Source organism: Theropithecus gelada, chromosome 1 (genome assembly GCF_003255815.1).
Source record: "Theropithecus gelada isolate Dixy chromosome 1, Tgel_1.0, whole genome shotgun sequence".
Classification (NCBI taxonomy): domain Eukaryota; kingdom Metazoa; phylum Chordata; class Mammalia; order Primates; family Cercopithecidae; genus Theropithecus; species Theropithecus gelada.
The window spans coordinates 81,777,478-81,801,727 of NC_037668.1; the positions used below are offsets into that span (position 1 = coordinate 81,777,478).

The 24,250-nt window shown below is 44.4% G+C and overlaps 1 protein-coding gene across 5 annotated transcripts in view; it reads right to left on the reverse strand.

Moving 5' to 3' along the window:
- Positions 1–848: 848 nt before the first annotated feature.
- Positions 849–24,250, reverse strand: part of YIPF1 (Yip1 domain family member 1) — a 39,618-nt gene continuing 16,216 nt past the window's right edge. For 2 of the 5 annotated variants that reach the window (XR_003115726.1, XR_003115729.1), the window contains 6 exons: positions 21,619–21,735; positions 16,922–17,088; positions 16,365–16,547; positions 10,140–10,237; positions 4,431–4,481; positions 849–1,401 (listed from right to left, as the gene is read on the reverse strand). Coding sequence is in view for 3 of the 5 variants with exons in the window: in XM_025358065.1 (XP_025213850.1) it covers positions 10,148–10,237; positions 16,365–16,547; positions 16,922–17,088; positions 21,619–21,735 (557 nt within the window). In the remaining 2 variants the exon portion in view is untranslated. The remainder of the gene's footprint in view (positions 1,402–4,430; positions 4,482–10,139; positions 10,238–16,364; positions 16,548–16,921; positions 17,089–21,618; positions 21,736–24,250) is intronic. The other 3 variants (XM_025358065.1, XM_025358090.1, XM_025358081.1) reach the window with 2 other exon arrangements.

The following is a 24,250-nucleotide window of genomic DNA, read 5'->3' on the forward strand; positions in this document are numbered from 1 at the left end:
AGAATTTTCTGAAATTTGTCAAAATGGGACGTAAATGAGCTTTTTTTTTTTTTTTTTTTTTTTTTAAAGAAAAGGTGTCACTTTGTCACCTAGGCGGGAGGGGCTCACTGCAGCCTCAACCTCTGGGCTCAGCTTCTTGAGGATGCTTAACATCACCTTGGCAAACCTCCCACCTTAGCCTCTCGAGTAGCTGGGACTACAGGCATGCGCCACTATGCCCAGCTAACTTTTTGTATTTTTTTTTTTGGTAGAGACTGGGTTTCACCATGTTGCCCAGGCTGGTCTCAACTCTTGGGCTCAAGCAATCTACCCACCTTAGCCTCCCAAAGTGCTGGGATTACAGGCGTGAGCCACAACTTCTGGCCAAATGTGTTCTTTTTTTTTTTTTTTTTTTTTTTTTTTTGAGATGGAGTCTCGCTCTATCGCCCAGGCTGGAGTGCAGTGGCCAGATCTCAGCTCACTGCAAGCTCCGCCTCCCGGGTTCACGCCATTCTCCTGCCTCAGCCTCCCAAGTAGCTGGGACTACAGGCGCCCGCCACCTCGCCCGGCTAGTTTTTTGTACTTTTTAGTAGAGACGGGGTTTCACCGTATTAACCAGGATGGTCTCGATCTCCTGACCTCGTGATCCGCCCGTCTCGGCCTCCCAAAGTGCTGGGATTACAGGCTTGAGCCACCGCGCCCGGCCTAAATGTGTTCTTTAAAACTGATACTCCATTCTTACAGGAGGAAACATTCAGATGTCCCGTTTTAACCCACACATCATAACACCGAGCACATTCAATCCGATTCCCAGCAGCCTCCAGTACAGACAAACCATCAAGGAAAAACTTAAGGTCAAAGTCACAAAATGCAGTCACAGACATCATGTGAGGTATTTATTTTGCAACCATTCAGTTCAGCTGTCCAGTATCAGGTTACCAAAGACAAATTTTCAAGCTCCCGGTTAATCTCCACCAAAGTTTCTACTGTTCAGTTACTTCAGGATGGCTAGCATTTGGAGAGAAGAGGATCCCCCAGGTAGTCTGTACATAATTCAGAGAGAGGACATCAGAATTTAGCATGGGTCTGTTTTGGGTATTAAGGTACCACAGTGAAGCATGTCATTTGACTGTGGGTGGCAAAGGGACGACACTGAGCATGCCTAACCCATTCCCCGGCATTTCAGTCCAATCAGCGCATGCTCACAATGACCATCCATGTGTGAAAAAGAAGAGCTGAAAGACACATGTGCTGAGCAACATTTAATTTCTGCTTGTTAAATGGGTGATTAGGCACCAGTATGGCCCCATCCAGACACTGGGAGTTTGTGCCACTCCATCAGTTCTGCTGGCTCTGCTCATTCTGCTTTCCTGCAGTGGATGCCACTTCCCAAAGAACCATGCTCCAAAAAACAAAAGAGAACTGAAAAACAAAACGGGACACTTTCAAGATAAAGAACCCCCACAAAAGGAAAGACCACATTGTAGAAAAGGATATTCATGTATGTTTAGAGGTATAACTCCAACACCAGAGCAGTCTGCTGCCACCAATTCCCCAAATCTTGAGGCTTGAGTCTGATTTTGATGCTCAAAGTAGAGCTTACTGTTGGAAGAAAGATGATGCTTTAAAAAGTTTTCTTCTAGTTCCTTGGAAACCCAGTGACTCTCTCCAAGCCAGATCCCAAAGCTACCTTTGCCCATCCTTCTCTCTCTCTCTTCTCCATGACAGCACTGTGTTAAGCACTAGAGGAGAAAAGGTAAGAGTGGATATGGAGGGACTTAAAGATCTGGGACCTGGAAAACCATGGTAGTTGAAATGGAAGGTTATACAGGAGATAATGGCAGGATATGAGGCAGGTCAAATAAATCAGGGATAGATTGTGGCAATACAGGGGTTTCAAGTTTGTTCTTTGGGCAATAGGGGACCAAAAAAAAGTTTCTAAGTAGGGAAGTGACATAGTTAAAGGCGTGGTCAGAATTATAAATTTTCAAAGACCCCTGTGGCTGTGTATAGGATGAACTGGAAGGAGAAAAAGAAAAGAAGTAGAGAAAGCCATCATGTTACTGCTACAGTTCAAATACGAAATGATCGGTCCTGAAGGCTAGGTATGATAACGACAGGACAGAGACAAGAAATACTTCAGAGGTAGAAAAGACAAGTCTTGCTGACTGATACTATGTGGAAGGTGAGTGGGGGAAATCTACAATCTACTTTGATGCTGAGGTTTCTATCTTGGGTGACTGGATGGATTTCTTAATTAATCCAACAAATATTGAGGACCCATGTGCCAGGTACTGGGTATGGTGATGAACAAGACAGACACGGTCCCAACTGTCGAGGAACCAGTCTACCAAGAGAAGCAACAGGGCAGGCAAACAAATATAGAAAATATTATTTATTTAATTACAATTTTTTTTTTTTTTCGAGACAGAGTCTCGCTCTGTTGCCCAGGTTGGAGGGCAGTGGCGTGATCTCGGCTCACTGCAAGCTCCACCTCCCGGGTTCACGCCATTCTCCTGCCTCAGCCTCTTGAGTAGCTGGGACTACAGGCACCTGCCACCACGCCTGGCTAATTTTTTGTATTTTTAGTAGAGATGAGGTTTCACTGTGTTAGCCAGGATGGTCTCGATCTCCTGACCTCATGATCCGCCGCCTCAGCCTCCCAAAGTGCTGGGATTACAGGCGTGAGCCACCATGCCCGGCCTTAATTACAATCTTAACTTGCCAGGCGAGGGTGTAATAAAGAATCTAACCTGCTCTGCAGTCAGGGACAATATAAATGATGGTGCCATTCCCTGAGACAGAAAAACATGAGGAGGATCTGGTTGTAGTGGGGGATGAGTACAGCTTGGAATGTAATGAATTAGAGGCAACTGTTGGAATACCTAGCTGGGGATTTGCAAGAGACAGAAACTTGGAAAGAGGGGCCAGAGAGAGAGTTAAATCCAGGGGAGACTAAGGAATATGTTGGAGAATAAGTTCCTAATGCATAGCCTTCCACTTGGGAGAATGAGCTAGGCCTTCCTGGAGACATCAACAGGGCAATACCACATTCAGATGTCAGCGTTTGATGATACCACGAAGGTGAGGCTGAGGCAAGGGCTATCTGCCCAAGTCTACTGGCTCAAGAAAAGAGAAACATTGCTAATGAAATATCTGTAAAAAGTGGCTGGAGAAGGTCAGACACTGTAATTTGCAGGCGTGAAAGAACCTAAAGCCCTGATCAGCCTTTTAGTAACCATCAACTTGGGTTCTGAAATGCTAAGTAATGGCAGGGACAAACGGGCCCACAGAGCAAGCACTCAAGATTTTATTTGCATAGATATGTACTCTGTTTTTCTCTCATCTTTCTGGCTGTCTATTCCAAATTAATGTCAAAACTAGGGAAGAATTTGAAGACTAGAAAATTCCCTTCTCAGGAGGGCATGGGGACTCATGCCTGTAATCCCAGCACTTTGGGAGGCCGAGGCAGGCAGATCACTTGAGGCCAGGAGTTAGAGGCCAGCCTGGCCAACATGGCAAAATGCCATCTCTACCAAAAATACAAAAAAATTAGCCAGGCATGGTGATGCATTCCTGTAATCCCAGCTACTCAGGAGGCTGAGGTATGAGAATCACTTGAACCTGGGAGGTGGAGGTTGCAGTGAGCCGAGAATGCACCACTGTCCTCCAGCTTGGGCAACAGAGTGAGACTGTCTGAAAAAAAGAAAAGAAAAAAGAAATTTCCTTCTCCTGCTGCCAACTTTTAATGGGGGGCCGGAAGCAAAGACGTTGGGAATTCTTGGCACTTAGGCCAGAGGGAGAAAAGTAAGACGCTATTGCCCTTTGTGCCAAACTTGGTCCCCAGTGTCACCATCAGCCAGCACTTCCTTATCTCTTGAAGATTGCCTCTACCACCTCTTGGCCTAAGACCTGACTCTTGACCACTTTTGGCTCCCATCTTGGGTGGCTACACTATGGCATGGGCATTCTCTGTCCCTTTCCTCGGCTCAGCCCTGCAGCCAAGCCTTCCAATGTCACCACTGTCTGATCTGGGATGTTCCAATCAGAAGTTCCTATAATCATGATTCTCTCTTTAATGTAAAAGGGCCTTCTAGTCTGTGTGGCACATGAGATGTAAAACTGGAGTATAGAATCTGGGAGGGTAAGGACCGATCTCCGTCGTTCACCAGCACACAGTAGAATTTCAATGAATGAACAAGTAAAGATTTCCCAAGTAACCTGCCACATAAACCCAGGAAAGTTTTGATGCTATATGATAGGCCTAACAACTTGTTCAAATGAAGCTTTCTCCGAGTGTCTGCTGGGTGCTAGGGGGCTATATTGGTAAATAAAGTTCTGCCCTCAAGGAACTCTCAGTCTATGAAGTTACAGTGAATAAGCAAACTGCCATAATAAAAGAACATACGAGAGCTGTAGAAGAGCACAGAAAAGAAAATAAGTAATAGTACCTGGAGAAGTCAAGAAAAACTTCAGCAAGCAGAGGGTATCTGAATAGAGTCCTGAAAAATAAACAGGAAATTGCCAAGTAGACAAGGCTTGTGAAATGCACGCTCTTGACAACGTGAGTGACTGAAAGGATACCAGCATACAAACCCTGTGTATCCAGTCAGGAGGGTTTAATGACACAGGACTCTCCAGAAGCCCTCTCTGCATCATTAATTAAAGCCCTGATCACACTGCGATATGATAATCTGCTGATGGCCCTCCTCTGCACAGCCCCACCTGTCAGTGCCCCTCAAAAGCTCGCCCCAATCTGGATGCTGCTTTTCAGATACTCCATCCCTCAAGCCAAAGCAGGGCTTCCCAGGTACAGTTTCCAGGCTCTACCAGGGTCTTGGCTCGGAGAAGACATAGCACTGCCCTCAGGTGAAAAGTTAATGAAGAAGGAAGGATGGAAGCCAGATATTCTTTATATTATTTCAGTAACTTACGTAGGGGTAGCATGCTGATTACAAGTACAGTCCCACACTGCATAATGATGTTTCAGTTGACAACAGACCACATATACAATAGTGGTCCCATAAGATCACATCATATTTGTACTGTACCTTTTCTATGTTTAGATACACAAACACTTACGATTGTGTTACAACTGCCTGCTGTATCCAGTATAGTAACATGCCACACAGGTTTGTAGCCTAGGAGCAATAGGCTATCCCACATAAGTGTGTTGTAGGCTATACCATCTAGGTTTAAGTATATTCTATGATATTTGCACAATGATGAAATTGCCTAATGACGCATGTCTCAGAATGTATCCCGTCATTAAGCAATGCATGACTGTAACTGGAAGCTCCCCTATGATCCTGAGGTTCCAGGGAGAGAAGGGGTTCTCCCTGGAATGTGTTCTAACCTAAGCCTTCCAATGCTCTCCTGGGAATGTGCCCTAAGCTAAGTTTTCCAATACACAGATTTACACAGGGAAGGTAGGTTACTGGTGAGATTAGAAGGAAACCTTTATTTTTCAGTGAAAGCTGGGAGTCCAGAGATGACAGTAGAAGGCACAGCCAGCTCATAAATCAGCAGCATTCAGGGCTCTGGACAGTCTCTCAGAAGCAATTGATGCTTCTGCCAGGGAGGTTGCAAAGAAGCTGTTAATCACTATCTCATTTGGAGACTTGACACCCAAATGGAGGCACTAACACCCACGTTATAGATCTGAGCAAAGCGCAGAGGTGTCAAATCTGTGTACACCAGTCTGTGAAGTCTTCAAGGGCCCTGAGGGCCAGGCTCTTCTCAGATGCTGCTCTGACTCTCTGAAGGCCTTTACAACCAAAATGAAATGAAGTAACTTAAGTCCTAGCTCAGGGCCAGGTTGAGAAAGACCTCAACATGGCGATGTCAGGTACTTTGGGCCAAAAGAGAGACCCAGGAAACTGTTGCCGTTGCGTTCTCTACCTCTGTCCCTCTCCAGCTGGGCTCGAATTGTCTTGTTCTCAGTGATGTGAGTCCACATCGTGTTATCATGTTCCCCTGTACAGCCTAGGTCTTCACCTTCCCAAAAGCCATGGGAAACAGACTGCTTTTTCCAGAACAGCTAACTGACTGTGCTCAACCTTCGTGACCCAGTTCAAAGAAGAGCCCCTCTCTGACGCTTCCCTCCCGGCCAACTCCAACTGAGTCCCACCCTTCTTGACCCTATAATGCTACACTGACAACTTGGCTATGGCATTTAAAGCTTTAATAGTTCCTATATGGATTGACAACAGTATATGCAAATACTTCAAATATACACATATCACTAGTTTATGCTTGTGTACAAGAATCTAAAATGGCCTTCAATGATCCCTGCCTGTCTCCAGGCATTCATGCCTTTGTGTAATTCGCTCCCCTAGAAGGTAGGCAAGACCTGTGACTTGCTTCGAGTCAATAGAAGATGGCAAAGGTGATGACCATCTCTTCTATATTTACATTATATAGGACAGCAACTTCCATTTCACTATCAGACTCGATTGCCTCTCTCTCCCTTTATGGTTTTGATGAAGTGAGTGATCATACAGAGAGGCCCACGTGGCAAGGAACTGAGGGTGGTCTCCAAATGACCGTCAGCAAGAAGGTCCTCATTCTACAAAGCCACAGGAATAGAATTCTGCCAGCAACCTTGTGAGTTGGGAAGCAGATATTTTCCCAGTCTAGATTTCAGGTGAGACACCAGCCCTGGCCAACATTTTGACCGCAGCCTTGGGAGAGAATCTGAAGCAGAGGAGCAATCTAAGCTATCCCCAGAGTCCTGCCCCACAGAAACTGTGAGAATGTGTATTGTGGTAATGCCACTGGGCAGCAATAGATAATTAACACAGCACGCAAACTCTCAGCTGATAAGACATGCAATCAAAGGAGTGTGGAGACTGCTACTAAACACCTTTAGACGCACAGAGGAAGGCTCCATCAAACAGCCAAAGGCTGTTAAGAACCTGCATTTTAGTGATAAAAAGAACATTTGTCTAAAAAATGGGAAAGTGAAAAACCTCAAAAATTGGCTCCCCAAGACTTAGATATGAGTCCCAGCTCTGCCTCTAAGAGATAGGTGATCTTAGTCAACCCAGATTTACTAAGCCCAGCCTTCTCATCTATACATAAAATGTGGTCAATAGGGCGGGTAAGAGTGGCTAATGAAAGAATAAACTAGAAAGTGTTTTGTCAGGCCAGGTGCGGTGGCTCACACCTGTAATCCCAGCACTGTGGGAGGTTGAGGTGGGTGGATCACAAGGTCAGGAGTTCGAGACCAGCCTGGCCAACACAGTGAAACCCTGTCTCTACTAAAAATACAAAACATTAGCCAGGCGTGGTGGCGGATGCCTGTAATCCCAGCTACTTGGGAGGCTGAGGCAGGAGAATTGCTTGAACCTGGGAGTCAGAGGTTGCAGTGGGCCAAGACTGCACCAAGCACTCCAGCCTGGACGACAGAGTGAGACTCCATCTCAAAAAAAAAAAAAAAAAAAAAAAGGTGGTTTGTCAAATGGAATGTGATAGACACATGTTAGTTTGCCCCAGAACTCTGGGGTGGCCTTGGGTAAGGCACTGTCCTCTCTCGGCCTCAGCTACCTTATTGTAAAATGAGGAGGGAAGCCTATGCTATTTAATGTGTACAAGGGCTCTCACCTTCTTTGATTCTTTTATTTTTTATTTATTTTTATTTATTTATTTATTTTTTTGAGATGTAGTCTCGCTCTGTCGCCCAGGCTGGAGTGCAGTGGCTCAATCTCGGCTCACTGCAAGCTCTGCCTCCCAGGTTCATGCCATTCTCCTGCCTCAGTCTCCTGAGTAGCTGGGACTACAAGTGCCTGTCACCGCGCCCGGCTAATTCTTTTTTTTTTTTTTGAGGCGGAGTCTCGCTCTGTGGCCCAGGCTGGAGTGCAGTGGCCGGATCTCGGCTCGCTGCAAGCTCCGCCTCCCGGATTTACGCCATTCTCCTGCCTCAGCCTCCTGAGCAGCTGGGACTACAGGCGCCCGCCACCTCGCCCGGCTAGTTTTTTGTATTTTTTAGTAGAGACGGGGTTTCACTGTGTTAGCCAGGATTGTCTCCATCTCCTGACCTCGTGATCCGCCCGTCTCGGCCTCCCAAAGTGCTGGGATTACAGGCTTGAGCCACCGCGCCCGGCCACCGGCTAATTCTTTTTGTATTTTTAGTAGAGATGGGGTTTCATCCTGTTAGCCAGGATGGTCTCGATCTCCTGACCTCGTGATTCACCCACCTTGGCCTCCCAAAGTGCTGAGATTACAGGTGTGAGCCACCGTGCCCGGCCTGACCTTCTTTGATTCTAACATCGCATACTCATGAGAAGAGAGAAAGAGGCAAAAGTGGTAGACTATGACATTTTACAATAGTTCCCCAGTCATTCTACTGGCCAGGGTGACTGTCTTACCATCAAGGAACTGGAAGCATTTGACCAGTCATATCTAGTCAACCTGCAGGGCCTACAACCTGGATTCCTCAGCTAAAAGGGAAAATCTCCATTTGTTTTACAAAAGGAAAAAAGGATCAAGGTAAAGTCAGTGGGAGCCACCGAACACAAACTACTGATGCACTCTGAGAGGGGTAGTAGCTTTGATTTTATTGCTGAGCACCTTAACTATGTGCCAGGAGCTTTTATAAAAATGATCTCCAACCTTCACTACAATCTTATATAGGTTGTGTCATTCTTATTTCAAAGACAAGTTAGCTGAGGCTCAAAGAGTTATAAGCCCCTTACCCGAGGCACATTGCTAATACATGGTAGGGCTGGGATTTATCATTATTATTATTAGAGACAGGTTCTCTCTCTATCACCCAGGCTAGACTACAGTGGAGCAATCACAGCTCACTTTAACCTCCATCTCCCAGGCGCAAGTGATCCTCCAACCCCAGCCTCCCAACTAGCTGGGACTACAGGACCATGCCACCAAGACCAGCTAATTTTTTGTATTGTTTGTAGAAATGGGGTTTTGCTATATTGCCCAGGTTGGTCTCAAACTCCTGAGCTCAAGTGATTTGCTTGCCTTGGCCTCCCAGAGTGCTGGGATTACAGGCGTGAGCCACCACAGCCAGCCTGGGATTAAATTGTAATTTTATTTAATTCTAAGCCCCTGGTTTTTGCACATATCTCGTGGCTCTGGGAGAGAGCAGCTTGGGCAGAAAGGACAGTCTGTGATTACAAAGCAAAGTAAAGGTTCTTGGCATGCAGCAAGATCATGTGCAGAGTGTGCTTCATTTATACTTGCCACAAACATTTACTGAGTGCCCTCTGTATACTAGGTTATGTGGTAGGCAATGAAGATACAGAGTAACACCATTCCTTGTTCTTGTGGAGCTCAGTCTAACTGGGGAAACACTGTAGTATACAGTGGACAAATGAATGAATAAATAGCTGAACAAATGAATGAATAGGCAGACGGACACATGATTAGTCAGCCATTAGTGTTTCAAGCACCATGAGAGTGATGCTTAATACAAAGTGTAATGGGATCACCAGATAAATGATAGGACCAGACAAATGGCCGGGCACGGTGGCTCACACCTGTAATACCAGCACTTTGGGGGGCCAAGGCAGGTGGATCACCTGAGGTCAGGAGTTCAAGACCAGCCTGGCCAACATGGTGAAATCCCATCTCTACTAAAAATATAAAAATTAGCCAGGCGCTAGTGGCATGCACCTGTAATCTCAGCTACTCAGGAGGCTGAGGCAGAAGAATCACCTGAACCCAGGAGATGGAGGCTGCAGTGAGCTGAGATCATGCCATTGCACTCCAGCCTGGGCAACAACAGTGAAACTCTGTCTCAAAAAAAAAAAAAAAAAAAGAAAAGAAAAGAAAGAAAAAGAAAAAAATCACCAGGATTGTTATAAAATGGAACAAACCCATATTGTGCTCTAGGAAAGGGTTCAGGGAGGAGAAGAGAGTCCTCTCTGCTGGGACCAAAGGCAGGAGCTCCTCTTACAGAAGAACCTAACAGCTCATGTTATCCAACTGTATAAAGCCAGTATCATGTGGATTTCAAAATAGAGGCCTTCAATAAGAGGAACACAGAAACACAGACATGCACATGCACAAACCCACACTGAACTGGCAGAAGGATAAAAGGGTCTGGCCCTCTGTGCTTAAAGCTAACAGTAACAGAATTGATACACCTGCCCATGTTTTATGGCACCACACAGCAAAATAAAAATAGAATCTCTTACTTTCCTCATTAGCTGGACTTGGCTGCAGCAACTGTTTGGTTCAGAGTAGCTGTAGTTGTTGGGAGATGGTCCATCTCTGGTGCATCAAAAAAGTATGCCTGTGGGAAACAAAGACCCAGCAGGGAGTTAAAAAGACAATGGTCCGGGTAAGTATTTTTTAGAGTCCATGCTAACAGTACTTCTGGGCTCTCACGGTCCCTAAGTTCTTCCCACCATATTTGTCATCACACTAAACTACAACCATCTGTTTACCTTTGTCTCACTAAATTGTGAGTACTTTTAAAAATTTAGCTACCATGTATTGAGCACTTACTATATTACATGACTTACTCTTAATAACCCGATGAGGTTGTTAGGATTATCCTCATTAGACAGATAAAGAAACTAAGACTCAGAGAGATTGTCATTTGATCAGGTGAACATGGCTAATGAGTGGTGAAGCCAGAACTCAAAGCTAGGTCTGTCTGACTCCAAAGCACAAGCTCTTAATCACTACATTATACAGTCTTTCCTCCAGGGCAAAGGCTGTATCCTTCTTCATCTTTGTGTCACCAGCACCCCTGCACAGGGCCTGGCATACTAGGTAACCAATCAATACCGAATGAACTGAACTACATCAGCTTGCTGCTAAACTAGTTAGTTGGCTTTCTGCGAAGACCTTGAAAAGAAAGTGCTAGGCATGCTTTCCCTAAAAATTTTTCAGCTGGGAAACGAAAGGTTTGCTAAGTGCTTCCACTCACCATCTACAACTTAGCTGTCAAAAGTCAGACGGAGGTAGAGGAGGGAAGACATAAGGAGAATCTTTCCACCCATCTCAAGGTCTAGAGAAGCCTAACTTGAGCGAAGCCTAACTTGAGCCCAGGAAAATACCAATCTCACTACCCTTGAATACTGGTTGTTCAAAGGAAAGGTGAATTTGTTACTATATCAAGGCCCACTGAATATTCATGACACCACCTTGGGGTCAGTGCCCTTAGGAAGGTACACTGTTAGAAAGCCAACAACCATCTTTCACCAGCTCTGCTCTCTATCAGCCAGAAGGGGGCACCAACACAACATGCTGGAGCTCTACCCTATCTGTTGCTATTCCGTGTTAACTTTCTGAAGTTTCCAGATGATGCCTTTCTCTGCAGACTCCCTCTAGTTTGCCCCATTCCCAGAGTAACTCTATTACTTTTAAGAAGCTTCCTCCCTAGGAACCCTTCTAGCAGCTGTTTTCTGAGGCAAGAAAAGAAGAGTCCCTAACTTAAGTGGGGGATAGGGCCGCAGTGCTAGTGCTGGGCTCCTCCAGTTCTCCCACAGGTGCACTGTGCCACAGGCCCCCAGGATGCAGGAACAAAGTCTTTCTTCCAGGTTACCGCAGGACACCCTTGTAAGACAGAATGAGCAAAGACGCCCAGGTTCTACACCTGGCTCTGCTATTAGCTCACACTGTGACTTTGGACAAGTTGCTCCACCCACTTCAGCCTCAGCTTTCTGATCTATAAAATTTAAGGATTAGAAAAGATGATCTTGGGGCTGGGCGTGGTGGCTCCAGAGAGAGAGAGAGAGAGAGATTGGGTGTGGTGGAAAGAGAGAGGGAAAGAGAGAAAGAGAGAGAGGGAGAGAAAGAGAGAGAAGGCAGGGAAGGAAGGAAGGAAGGAAGGAAAGAAGGAAGGAAGGAAGGAAGGAAGGAAGGAAGGAAGGAAGGAAGGAAGGAAGGAAGGAAGGAAGGAAGGCAGGCAAGTAAATAAGATCTCAGCTGGATGTGGTGGCTCACACCTGTAATCCCAGCATTTTGGGGGGCCAAGGAAGGTGGATCATTTGAGGCCAGGAGTTCAAGACCAGCACGGCCAACATGGCAAAAGCCCACCTCTACTAAAAATACAAAAATTAGCCAGGCGTGGTGGCACATGCCTGTCATTCCAGCTACTCAGGAGGCTGAGGGACAAGAACTGCTTGAGCCCAGGAGGCGGAGGTTGTCGTGAGCCTAGATCACACTGCTGCACTCCAGCCTGGGTGACAGAGGGAAACCCTGACTCGAAAAAGAAAAGATGATCTCTTAGGACCATTCCTTGAACAATCTTGAATTCTATGATTCATTAATTCCACAAATGCTTAATAATAATCACAGCCATCATTTGGGGAATGCCTACTGTGCACCAGACACATACTTGATCATTAATCTGCTCAAAAAATGCTATAACAGGCCATTTTATCCCTTTTAAAGATGAGAAAGCTGAGACTCAAACAGATGGAATTTTCCCAAGGCTAGACAACTATGTGTCTGAGCTAGGATTTCAATCCAGTTGAGTCCATCTCCATAGTCTGTGCTTTTCTAATTCTCCACCACTTCCTGCGATTTGTTGCCTAGTCTATGTCCAGTCCAGATCTAGGCACCATGGAGACCTCGAAGCTGAATCAGCAGGCTTTCTGTGAGTAGAGACAGGGCACAGTTCTCTGTAAAAGCCGGCAGTAACCACCTCAAACTTAGGCTTGTACATCTCCCAACATACACCAAGGGTGCAGCCTCTAGGTGCTTCCTTAGTCATCCCTGCCAGGTGTGTTCTGGTATAACTTAGACATCATTTACATGTGCAATCACCGAGGGGCCCCTGGCAGGTGTGGGGCTGTTATATGCTTCACTGCACTAAGGCAAAAACACCAATCTGTGTTCCCCAGGGGAGAGTGAGCAAGCCAAGCTGTCTGGTTCAGCCGGTACCCCTCAGCTCAAATAACTCCCCTGCCAGTTCCTCCCTCTGCCTTAACAATAATGTCTTCCATTTACATGACTCATCATATTTTCCATGCTGCATATATCATTCAATCCTTGCAACAGTAAAGACGTTGCCATGGCATGCACCATTGGCCCGTTTCTAACTGAGGGCAGGAATCCAGAGAAGGGAAATCACCCAAGCAGGCGGTAGTGGAGCTGGGACTGGAACCCAAGTTTCCTAACTTCTGGCTCAGTCCTTCTGCAGTAAACAACGCCTCCAGAAGAAAAAGGAGGGGCTGGTCACTGTGGAGAACAAAACCCAGACATGGTAGGCCCCTGGCTAGACACCTGACCACAGGATGGTTCCCTTCCTCCAGAAGGAGAAAACTGTGCCTTCCGCTCCAGGAAGAGGCCCTGTACCCCACAAGGACCTCCCTGCTCCACAGTCCAACCCGTCCTGCTCCTCTGAGTCCCTTACAGACTGAACAGCCTCTTCTCCTGCCTCTTCATCTCCACTGCTTTCTCATCCAGGTGTGTAATGGGTAAAAAGTTCAGGAGAGATGAGAAGATGTCAGTGAGAGGCATCAAGGAAGGGCATTGTCATTAAGAGTGGGAGACTTCAGCTTTGGCCTCAGTACTAGTTGTGGGACCTTGGACCACTCTCACTTGGGTGCTGTGGAGGAATAGGCAGCATACTGGCCCTGACCGCGTCTGACAACACAGGCTCCTTTAATGACTTTGCATCTGAGGAACACTTCACAGTATGTGGAGGGCTTTCACAGCCAGCTCACGGCATCTCACAAAACCCCATGAAAACAACAATCCCTTTCACAGATGAGGAAACCAAGGTTCTGAGAAGCAAGTCTGTTGCCTATGTTTGCAGCGCTGAGCACCTCTCAGTCCAGGGCACTCCCTGCTTCAGAATTATACTCTCTTTGAGAAAGTTCCTGAGCAGCGAGATGGGCAGGTAAATGCTGGGTTCAGCGCCTTCTGCCCCGAAATGCAACAATAGGCACAGGAGGTAAAAGGTCCTGCCATAGGTACTAGATGAAATGGGTTCTTTTTTTGTTTTTTGTTTTTTTTTGAGATGAAGTCTCGCTCTGTCACCCAGGCTGGGGTGCAGTGGTGCAATCTCAGTTCACTGCAACCTCCACCTCCTGGGCTCAAGCGATTCTCACACCTCAGCCTCCCTGGTAGCTGAGACTACAAGCACATGCCACCATACCTGGCTGATTTTTTTATATTTTTGGTAAAGACAGGGTTTAACCATGTTGCCCAGGCTGGTCTCAAACTCCTGAGCTCAAGCAATCTGCCTGCGACTTCCTCCCAAAGTGCTGGGATTATGGGCGTGAGCCACCAAGCCTGGCCTGAAATGGGTTCTTAATAATAACCATAATACCTCCCTGCTCCACTGCTCAACCTGCCCTGCTCCTATTCCTTAGAGAAATGAGAAAGGCAATGCTTCCTCTCCTGCCTCCTTCTCCTCACCAACTTCTCAGCCATGTACATGAGCGGAAGAACTTCAGAAGAGAGACGGGAGATGCCAGTGAGGGACAAGAGATGCCAGTGAGAGTTGGTCACAATGAAAAGGATGTTCTTCAGCAGACAGAAAAGTTCCAGAAGAATCACGGCAGCATTTTAACTGATCAACTCAGAGATTCCAAGTGCCAGAAATGAATAGTGTCATTCTGCCATGAGTCAAACCAACAGGCCCGCCTCAAGGGTTTAAAGCTTACGCACATGTAAAGTGCATGAAAACTAGGTTTGTGTTTCACAACTTGGCACTTTTTATGAAACTTGTTTAATGATAAAGCATTGGGATCTCATTGATGCATTTAATGAGACAGGTTATCTACACAAAAATGTTAAAGATCAAATGATGCCAAAGAAACATTTACTCCTAAAATTGCAAAACATGACCAAGGGTTTGGAAACCTGCCATGTGGACAATTTTCTAAGTGCTATAAGACACCTTCCTATGGCCATGTCCTTTCCTTCATTAGGGACCTTAACATTCTTGGACTCGGATTTTTTTTTTTCAAAACCTGCAACAGGGCTTGTTAAGGCCGTGGACAGCAAATTTTGTGTACAATGCATACAGAAGACACAGAACCATGGCTCCTTAGGATCAAAGGAAAGGGACCTAATTTATGGGCATTTATAGGACAAGTTCCATGTTAAGTGCTTTATAGATATCATTTTATTTGGCTCTCAGAACAATCTTGTGGCAGGAAATATACCCATGTCACAGATTAAGAAATTAAGATTCAGAGAGGAACAATAACATCTCCAAGTTCACACAGCCAATGAGTGACAGAGCTGGTCTTCAATCTGCTAATCTGACTCAAAAGCACATGCTCTCCCTAAAAAGAATCTACATATGAACCCAAACACTATTTTAAATGTTGTTCACCTTAAAAGTAACTCCACTTTCCCATATCTGACTTCATTTTCAAGCTTTCTACCTTCAAATTTAAAACTTTTAATTTCTACCTTTAAATTTAAACTTTAAACTTTCTACATTTAAATAAAACTTTAAATTTCAAAAATCTTTCTAGGTATGTGCAGAAAATCAGCAAAGGCATCCAAAAACAGAATCCCCCACCCCAGCTCCCTAGCCCTATATAGTCAGCCCTCCACACCCAGAGGCTCGGCATCCTCAGGCTCAACCAACCATGATGAAAAATATTTTTTAAAAATATATAAGTAAAAAAACCCAATATGACAATAAAAATAACACATATTTTAAAAAACAATATAATAACTATTTACATAACATTTACATTGCACTAGGTATTATGACTAATCTGGAAATGATGTAAAGCACATAGGAGGATGTGTGTACACCATTTTGATATAGGGAACTTGAGCATCCATGCTTTGGTATTCATAGAGGGTCCTGGAACCAACCACACCCCCACAACCCCAATACTGAGGAACAAATGTATATAGACACTCATCCATCTCTATTTGCTCTGGTCAGACCCCAAATTCTGATCAGATTACTGAAATTAGGCAAAACCAAAGACTAAAGCCAAATTCTCATAATTTCACCACTTTCCATGTAGATGAGTCTACTTAAAATGAAATTTTATTTCACAGAATCAAATTTTTTTTTTTTTTTTTTTTGAGACAGGGTCTCCCTCGGTCACCCAGGCCAGAGTGCAGTGGTGTGATCTCAGCTGCCTGCAACCTCCACCTCCTGGGCTCAAGCGATCCTCCCACCTCAGCCTCCCAAGTACCAGCTACTTGCAAGGCTGAGGTGGGAGGATCGCTTAAGCCACCACGCCCAGCTAATTCTTGTATTTTTACTAGAGACGGGGTTTCACCATGTTGCCCAGACTGGTCCTAAGCTCCTGAGCTCGAGAGATCCACCCACTTGGGCCTCCCAAAATATTGGGATTACAGGCATAAGCCAATGTGCCCAGCCCATGGAGTCAATTTTAAAAGAACTGTTGTGTCTAAGAGTTTGAGGTCTTTTAGCATTTGGATATAAAACACACCAAAAGAATATAGGAATGAACCCATACCAAGCAGCCCACAGAAAGCAGCATATGAAGCAACACAATTGTCACAATTGTGGCCAATGCAACCCGTCGGTTATCCTCACGAACAGCTGGCCAAAATGTCATTGACAAGACAGATCCTGAGATGCCCAGGGCAATCATGACTAGAATCCAACGAACAGCTTTCTGGGGGATAATCCACAGTATCTGAAAGAAGAGAAAAGGAGGAGGGGGGAGGTCTTGGGAGGCATTCGTTCATTCCAGGCACATATGTTTACAAAGGCCCCTGAGCCAATCGGCAGCTGGGCCCCCACTGCCACTCTGGTTTTTCAGTATAGGCTGGAGGAACACCACCAGCATGTAGACTGAGGCATAGACTTTCATAACAAAGGGCCCAAGATCCAGTGAAGGCATTTGGCTCCCCAGACCCCTTTCATGCTGAACTTCTAAATTCAAAGGAGATTTTTCAGGAGCACATGAGTGTTGCACTGGAAATAATGATGTTAGGTCAAATTCTTGGTTGCAGTTTCCACCAAGAACAGGGCATCACTCAGAATCTGCTCCCTAAGTGTGGTACTTACTGCGGTGGGAATATAAATGAAGAGGGAATATCCATAGACACACACAATCTCCAGAAATGAATAGGAGACGATGTTCATAACTTTGCTGTTTCTCCACATGAGGAAGCCCCAGAGTGCGAGAGGAACCAGCCAGGCATAGGCATAGATGATGGTAGCTGCTATGGACACTGAGGATGACAGGATACAAGTTTCAATCTCCATTATGCCTTAATAGACTATCAGAGCACTTCCAACACCTTATTGTACTTAAATCCTAACATGTCAATTGACTTCACTGGACCATGAAATCATGTCTTACTGGTCTGTAATCCCTGAGCTTGGCACAATACCTAACACACAGTAGGTACTCTAGAAATGTTTGTTGAATTAATGAACCTTTACCATTCGTCTTTGTGGTGAGGAACAATAGTCCCTCATATGGTTTTTATAATTCATTTAATAACTAACAACTAATATTATTAAACAGTTGAACTATGCAAATGAAATACTTCAGAGGGCCACACTGCAAATGTTTATATATAGGAGATATTTCAATCAAATAAAAACCGACTATCCCCTTGGAAGAACACGTTCTCTTCCTTGGTATAACGAGAGCTGACACTGACTTCTTTAGCAAATGTATCAAAAAGCCCTGGGTAGAGATTAACTCACTCTGCATGCTCTCTAGAGTTCCTCTGTCTCTGAAATTGGGAGATGTAGCTCACTGATTAACTGCTTGAAATATTCTCCAGTTTTACTTTCTTCCTTAAATAAACAATTCTGCCACTGTGGCAAAAATGCTATTGAATAGAGCCAGGCGTGGTGGCTCATGCCTATAATCCCAGCACTTTGGGAGGCCGAGACGGGTGGATCACAAGGTCAGGAGATCAAGACCATCCTGGCTAACACGGTGAAACCCCGTCTCTACTAAAAATACAAAAATTAGCTGGGCGTGGTGGCGGGTGCCTGTAGTCCCAGCTACTCGGGAGACTGAGGCAGGAGCATGGTGTGAACCTGGGAGGCAGAGCTTGCAGTGAGCTGAGATCACACCACTGTACTCCAGCCGGGGCAACAGAGCAAGACTCTGTCTCTTAAAAAAAAAAATGCTATTGAGTGGCTCCTCAGAACAGCAACATTCTGCATATCCATGTACATCTCTCCTCTTCCTCTAGTAGCAGCATGCCCTGGAGGATTTCCTTTCCCTCTTCTGGAGTGGAGGGTCATGAAGTTATGGGTAAACCATGGCATCAGCCCTTTCTACATGAAATCAGCAGGTAACTCACTTAATGCATCTTGGCAAGAACAAAGGCACCCCTAACAATTATAGTCAGACTCTGGTTAAGACATGAATGCCCAAAACTTTTTGAGCTCCCAGAACAGTTTTTTCACACTGGGAATTGCCTCATTAGGCCAAACGTAATTCTGCTGATATACTGCCTTTTTCTTGGATAACTAAGGGACGAGGAGGGAATTACTCCCATGGCTATAGCTGTCACTTACTGATCAACTACTGGGCATCAGGTATTACACTCGGTGCTTTTTTGAGAGGTAATGTAGAATAATGGTCAAGGGCACAGATTCTGTATGCAGATTCCATGGGTTCTAGTCCTAGGAAAAGTAACTCTGGGGGGTAAGTTACTTAGCCTTCCTGTCTCAGTTTCCTCATCTATAAAATGGGAAGAAAAATAATATACTACCTTCTAAGATTAATAGGAGAATTAAATGAATAAAAGCAGGTAAGAACTGTTCTAAGTAGAAGAGTGACTGATCGACAATAAATGCTCAGTCAAGAATTAGTGTTTATTTTGTTAACTAATATGCAGCTACATTTATTTCATACAATCTATATCATCATTTTAGAGATGAGGAAAACGGGTCAGAGAAGCTAAGTTGTTTGGTCAAGGTCACATAATTAACAAGTTGGTAGAAGCAGGATCTCATCTCAGATGTGACTCATACTTTTTACATGAAATGGAAAAATGTTTATTGATAGGGTCAATGACCACTTTACCAGTATATACATGACAACTCTTCCTGATACTGGGATGCCCAGCCAAAGAGGATAAGAACAGATAAAGACTCTCCTGAGTTTCCAGATCCCCAGGCAAAGTAGGTCACTCCTTCTTCTATGTCAATATACCTACACTTATCTCTGATATAGAGGTTAATATGTTTACATTGTAAACATATTATTGCTCTATTGCTGTAAACTGTTTACAGCAATAGTCATTCACTAGCTTTCTAACCACTGAACTACTTGAAGGCAAGATCTACATCTCATGGTTAATATTTACTGAGTTAAACTCAAATCAAGGTTATTTGATAGAGTTGGGATTGAATCCAAGTCTGACTCCATGATGGACAAGAAGGGAAAGTGGGCATGGAAGGTAGAGGGGAAGAAAAGAAGGAAGGATACATGGATACATTCTCTCTCTCTCTCTCTCTCTCTCTCTCTCTGTCTCTCTCTGTCTCTCTCACCTCTCTCTCTCTCACACACATACATACACACACACACACACACACACAGGCAAATACATATCTTTCTATGCACATACATTGGACTAGTTGAAGGCAGGGTTCTATCTCATGGTTAATATTTATTGAGTTAAACTCAAACCAAGGTTACTGGATAAATAATGGGATTGAATATATGTGTACATATTTTTGTGTGTGCGTGTGTGTGTGTGTAGTAATAGGTAATGTTTATTGAACTTTTTTTGGTACAAACCACTATTCTAAGCTTTTTATATATATTAACTCTTTATTCTCACAATAGTCCTGTAACAGAAATATTATTATTTCCATTTCACCAACGAAGAACCTGAGGCTAAGACAGATGAAATAGCTTGCCCAACAGAGTAGAAACTAGTGAGTGGTGGAGCTGGAACTGAAGCTAGCAGTCTAGTTCCAGAACTAGTGCTCTTATCCAGGCTACTTAGAGCCCCCCGACAGCAGAGCAGGCAGGGAGGGAGCCAGGGAACCGAGAAAGTGGTACAGGTCAATCTCTGACAAAGCCAAACCTCCTCATTTGGGGGCAGCTGTCACCTGTAGGTCTCTAAAAGCTGTTTTGCTTTTTCTTTTAAGTACCAATACTGACACAAGAAAGGACGTTTTAAAACAAGAATGTCATTCACAAGCCCATCCCTGGACACATTCATTTCTGCATTTTCCCTTCCAGTCTTTGATCATTTACAGACCTCTCTCCCTTTTTTTTTTTCCTTTTTTTTTTTTTTTGAGACAGAGTCTCTCTCTGTTGCCCAGGCTGGAGTGCAGTGGCGTGATCTCGGCTAACTGCAACCTCCGCCTCCCGGGTTCAACCGATTCTCCTGCCTCAGTCTTCTGAGTAGCTGGGATTACAGGCACGTGCCACTGTGCCCGGATAATTTTTGTATTTTTAGTAGAGAGGGGGTTTCACCATGTCGGCCAGAGTGGTCTCGAACTCCTGACCTTGTGATCCACTCACCTTGGCCTCCCAAAGTGCTGGGATTGCAGGCGTGAGCCACCACACCAGGTGTCTTTTTTCTTTTTCTTTTCTTTTTTTTTTTTTTGAGACAGTGACTCGCTCTGTCACCCAGGCTGGAGTGCAGTGGTACAATCACAGCTCACTGCAGCCTCAATCTCTGGGCTCAAGTGATCCTCACAACTCAGCCTCCTGAGTAGCTGGGAGTATAGGCATGCATCACCATACCCGGTAACTTTTTTTTAGCTTTGGGTTTCAGAGACAAGGTCTCACTATGTTGCCCAGGCTGATCTCAAACTCCTCAGCTCAAGCAATCCTCCCACTTTGGCCTCCAAAAGTGCTGGGATTACAGGTATGGGCAACCATGCCCAACCCAGATTTCTCTTCAACAAAGTTGCTAACAGAATAGGCACCAGTTTGGAATAAGTTATGAATTTTCCACATTGCTCTAGGTGCTTTGTGATTGGCAATTGCAGATGACCCCAGCTAGTTGAGCCATCACAACTTAAAACAATGTTTCCATCGTCTCCAAAATGTGGATAATACAAATCATGCCACACAGGAGACCTTCACGCACACCTTTAACTTATTTTGTACCCTTGTCTTAGAATATATTCCACTTGTGGCCAGCTGTGGTGGCTCACACCTGTAATCCTACCTAGCACCTTGGGAGGCCAAGACGGGAGAATCACTTGAGCCCAAGAGTTTGAGATCAGCCTGGGCAACATAGGAAGACCTGTCTCTATAAAAAATGTAAAAACTAACCAGGTATGGTGTTGCATGTCTATGAACCCAGCTACTCAGGAGGCTGAGGCGGGAGGATTATCTGAGCCTAGGGAGGTGGAGGCTGCAGTGAGCAGTGATTGCGCCACTGCACTCCAGCCCAGACAATGAAGTGAGATACTATCTCAAAAAAAGTGGGGGAAATAAATTGCAGTTGTTATTGGGCCTTGATTTACAGCTTTCCCAAAGATTATGTGGACTCATAACATTGTGAATGTATTTAATGCCATTGAATTACACATTTAAATGGTAAATCTTATGTAACATATATTTTATCACTGTAAGAAGAAAAAGATTAAGTGGATTTATATAGATGGGTGGTAAGCTCATCTACACATTTGAGTAGATACATTGAACCCTAAAACACAAAAGCAGGGCTACAGCACCTAGAGATGGGGCCCAGGAGCTCAGGGGGTAAAAAGAACTCAAAGCTAGAAACTGACAGCATTCCAAATGAGTCAAGCTATTCACCAACCTTTTCGGAATTCGGGCACATAATGGTATGTCTTCTCTCCCAGATGGATCAAGAAGTTGGAAAGATTCCCACTAATTGCTATGGCAAAGACCAACGTGGCACATATCCAAAAGGGGCCTGCAAAGGAAACCAGAAAATTCAGAAACAAGAAAATGAAGCACAAGCCTTTAGATTCTTACAGAATTTCTTATCTTCCTCTTGAATTCATGTTAGCAAAAGAAAATGAATTTTCTAGATGGGATCAACACTTGCTTAAAGGAAATTTTCTTTTTTCAAAGGTTAAACACAACTCAGTAATTAGCTGCCTTAAAGAAGGTGGGGGGTTGGTATTCCAATCCAAAGGCCAAAATGCCTTCCACAATTAGGTGAATGAAGACACTGATTTGTGTATAGCTTCTTTTATTGGAGGATCACCACCGACAAAGAAAAATTCACAGGCTTTTTATTAAACCTTCCACCGGAATACATGAAGTAAAGATTACTTCCCTTATCTAAGTGCCAAACGTTAGCATCACAGAAAAAGAAGTGAAATCAGACAGAGCTTCTGCAGCACACAGAAAGAGCAGGGCAAGCAGAACCCACGAGGGCAGAGTCGATGAAACCTACCAGCTCACCGCGGCCGTGTTGAGTGTGAGTGTGTGTGTGTGTGTGTGCTTAAGGCTTTGTCTTTTTTTTAATGAAAAAGTAATACAATGCACTATATACACCTACTATGTACCCACAAAAATTAAAATAAAAAATTTTTAAAAAGTAATACATGTATATGGTCCAGTGTTTCAAAAGGTACAAAAAGAATATGGAGAACAGCAAGATCCACTCCCTCTCTGTGCCCTGGCTCTGTATCGTTCCTCCCTAAAGCTCACCAAGTAACCTGTTTCTGATGAAAACTGCCAGGAATATTCCACTCATGTACATAAGCAAATGCATATGTGTGTATGTGTACACTTTATACAGATAAGATACATACATGTCCTCCTGTGTATCCTGCTATTTTCACCTTAATATAGCCTGGAGAGTCTATCACAACTATTCATAAAAATCAGCTTATTCTTTTTTAATAGTTTTAAGATATACCACTGAGCAGATGAGTGGACCATGTTTTGCAAATCTCTTACATTATTTGCATGATTTCATGAATACTATCCTTGTTTCTCCCCATCTAGAAAAAGTACTATGTGGAACAAATACAATCTTTAGATTGAGAGATTTTAATAAATTACATGAATTTCATTTTTCAATTTCACTAATACTTTGCAACACCCTTTGGGATAATTTCAGGTACCCTGACACGTCACAAAATTAAGAACATTACTATCATAGGCGACATGACTAGCAGAAACAGATTATACTTTTCAAAGCCAAGCACTGGCTTCTGAGTGTGGGAAAAGGAACACAAGCAATCAAATGGGGTGCTTCAAAAAGTCACCAATATTAGCTCTCCACAAACTGTCTCTTTACTCACTAGGCGGAAACTCTCTGCTGTAGCCAAGGACTAAATTTCACAGTGTTGTTCTGAGGGCCCACACATAAGAGCGGCAAAAAAAAAAAAAAAAAAAAAACACCACAAAACCCCTATAGCCAAAAAGCTTTATTGAATGAATGAATAAAACTGACCATGTGTTATAGATGAGCTGAGACCATCCAAGCATATGACCACAAGTGGCCAAAATATTAACTTACGATACCCATATAACTAGAAAACCAAGAATATCATGTCTTCTCAGTCATTATTTACTAAGTACCCACTACCCTCTACTGGGGACACGATGATGTGGAACAGAGACACAGTCACTGCCTCTAGTGCATCCATGCACTTCGGGGAGACAGTCAATAAAATATCTAATCTCAGAGGGTAGTACAGGGTGCCTATGGGAGCAGATAGGGAGGGTGCAAAACCTAGAGAAAGGTATGTGTAAGCTGGGATCTAAAGAAGAACAGGAGTTCACCAAGTGAGGACTGAAGAGAGGTCCAGGAAGAGGGAACAGCAGGAGCAGAGACTCTGAAGTAAGAGGTAACAGTTCAAGGCCAAGTTTCAGGTCAGGAGTAACCAGAGATTGAAGAGATGGGCCAGAGTCAGATCATGAGGGGTCTTAGAAGCCCTGTTGAGTTAGGAATTTATCTTGAGGGCAACAGGAAGCCTGTGAACTGGGCCTGGTGACATAAGCCTGTAGTCCCAGCTACTCAGGACACTGAGGTGAGAGGATCACTTGAGGCTAGAAGTTTGAGGCAGCAGGGAGCTATGATTATGCCTCTGAATAGCTACTGTACTCCAGCCTTGGCAACACAGCAAGACCTCATCTCAAAAAAAAATGATGGGGGCGGGGGAGAATGCAGTGGCTCACACCTATAATCCCAGCACTTTGGGAGGCCGAGGCAGGCAGATCACTTGAGCTCAGGAGTTCAAGACCAGCCTGGGCAACATGATGAAACCCTGTCACTAAAATATTAATTAATTAATTTTTTTAAAGGCAGGCTGGTATGGGAAGATATTTATACTAATTTGAAGACTTGTCTAGCATTCTCTAGCTGCCCCATGCTCTAAGTTACCTAACAACTCTGGCACAGGAACAGTTGGAGAAACAATATTTTCAGGTGGCCTGAAAGGTCCAACACCTGCGCACCCACCACCTCT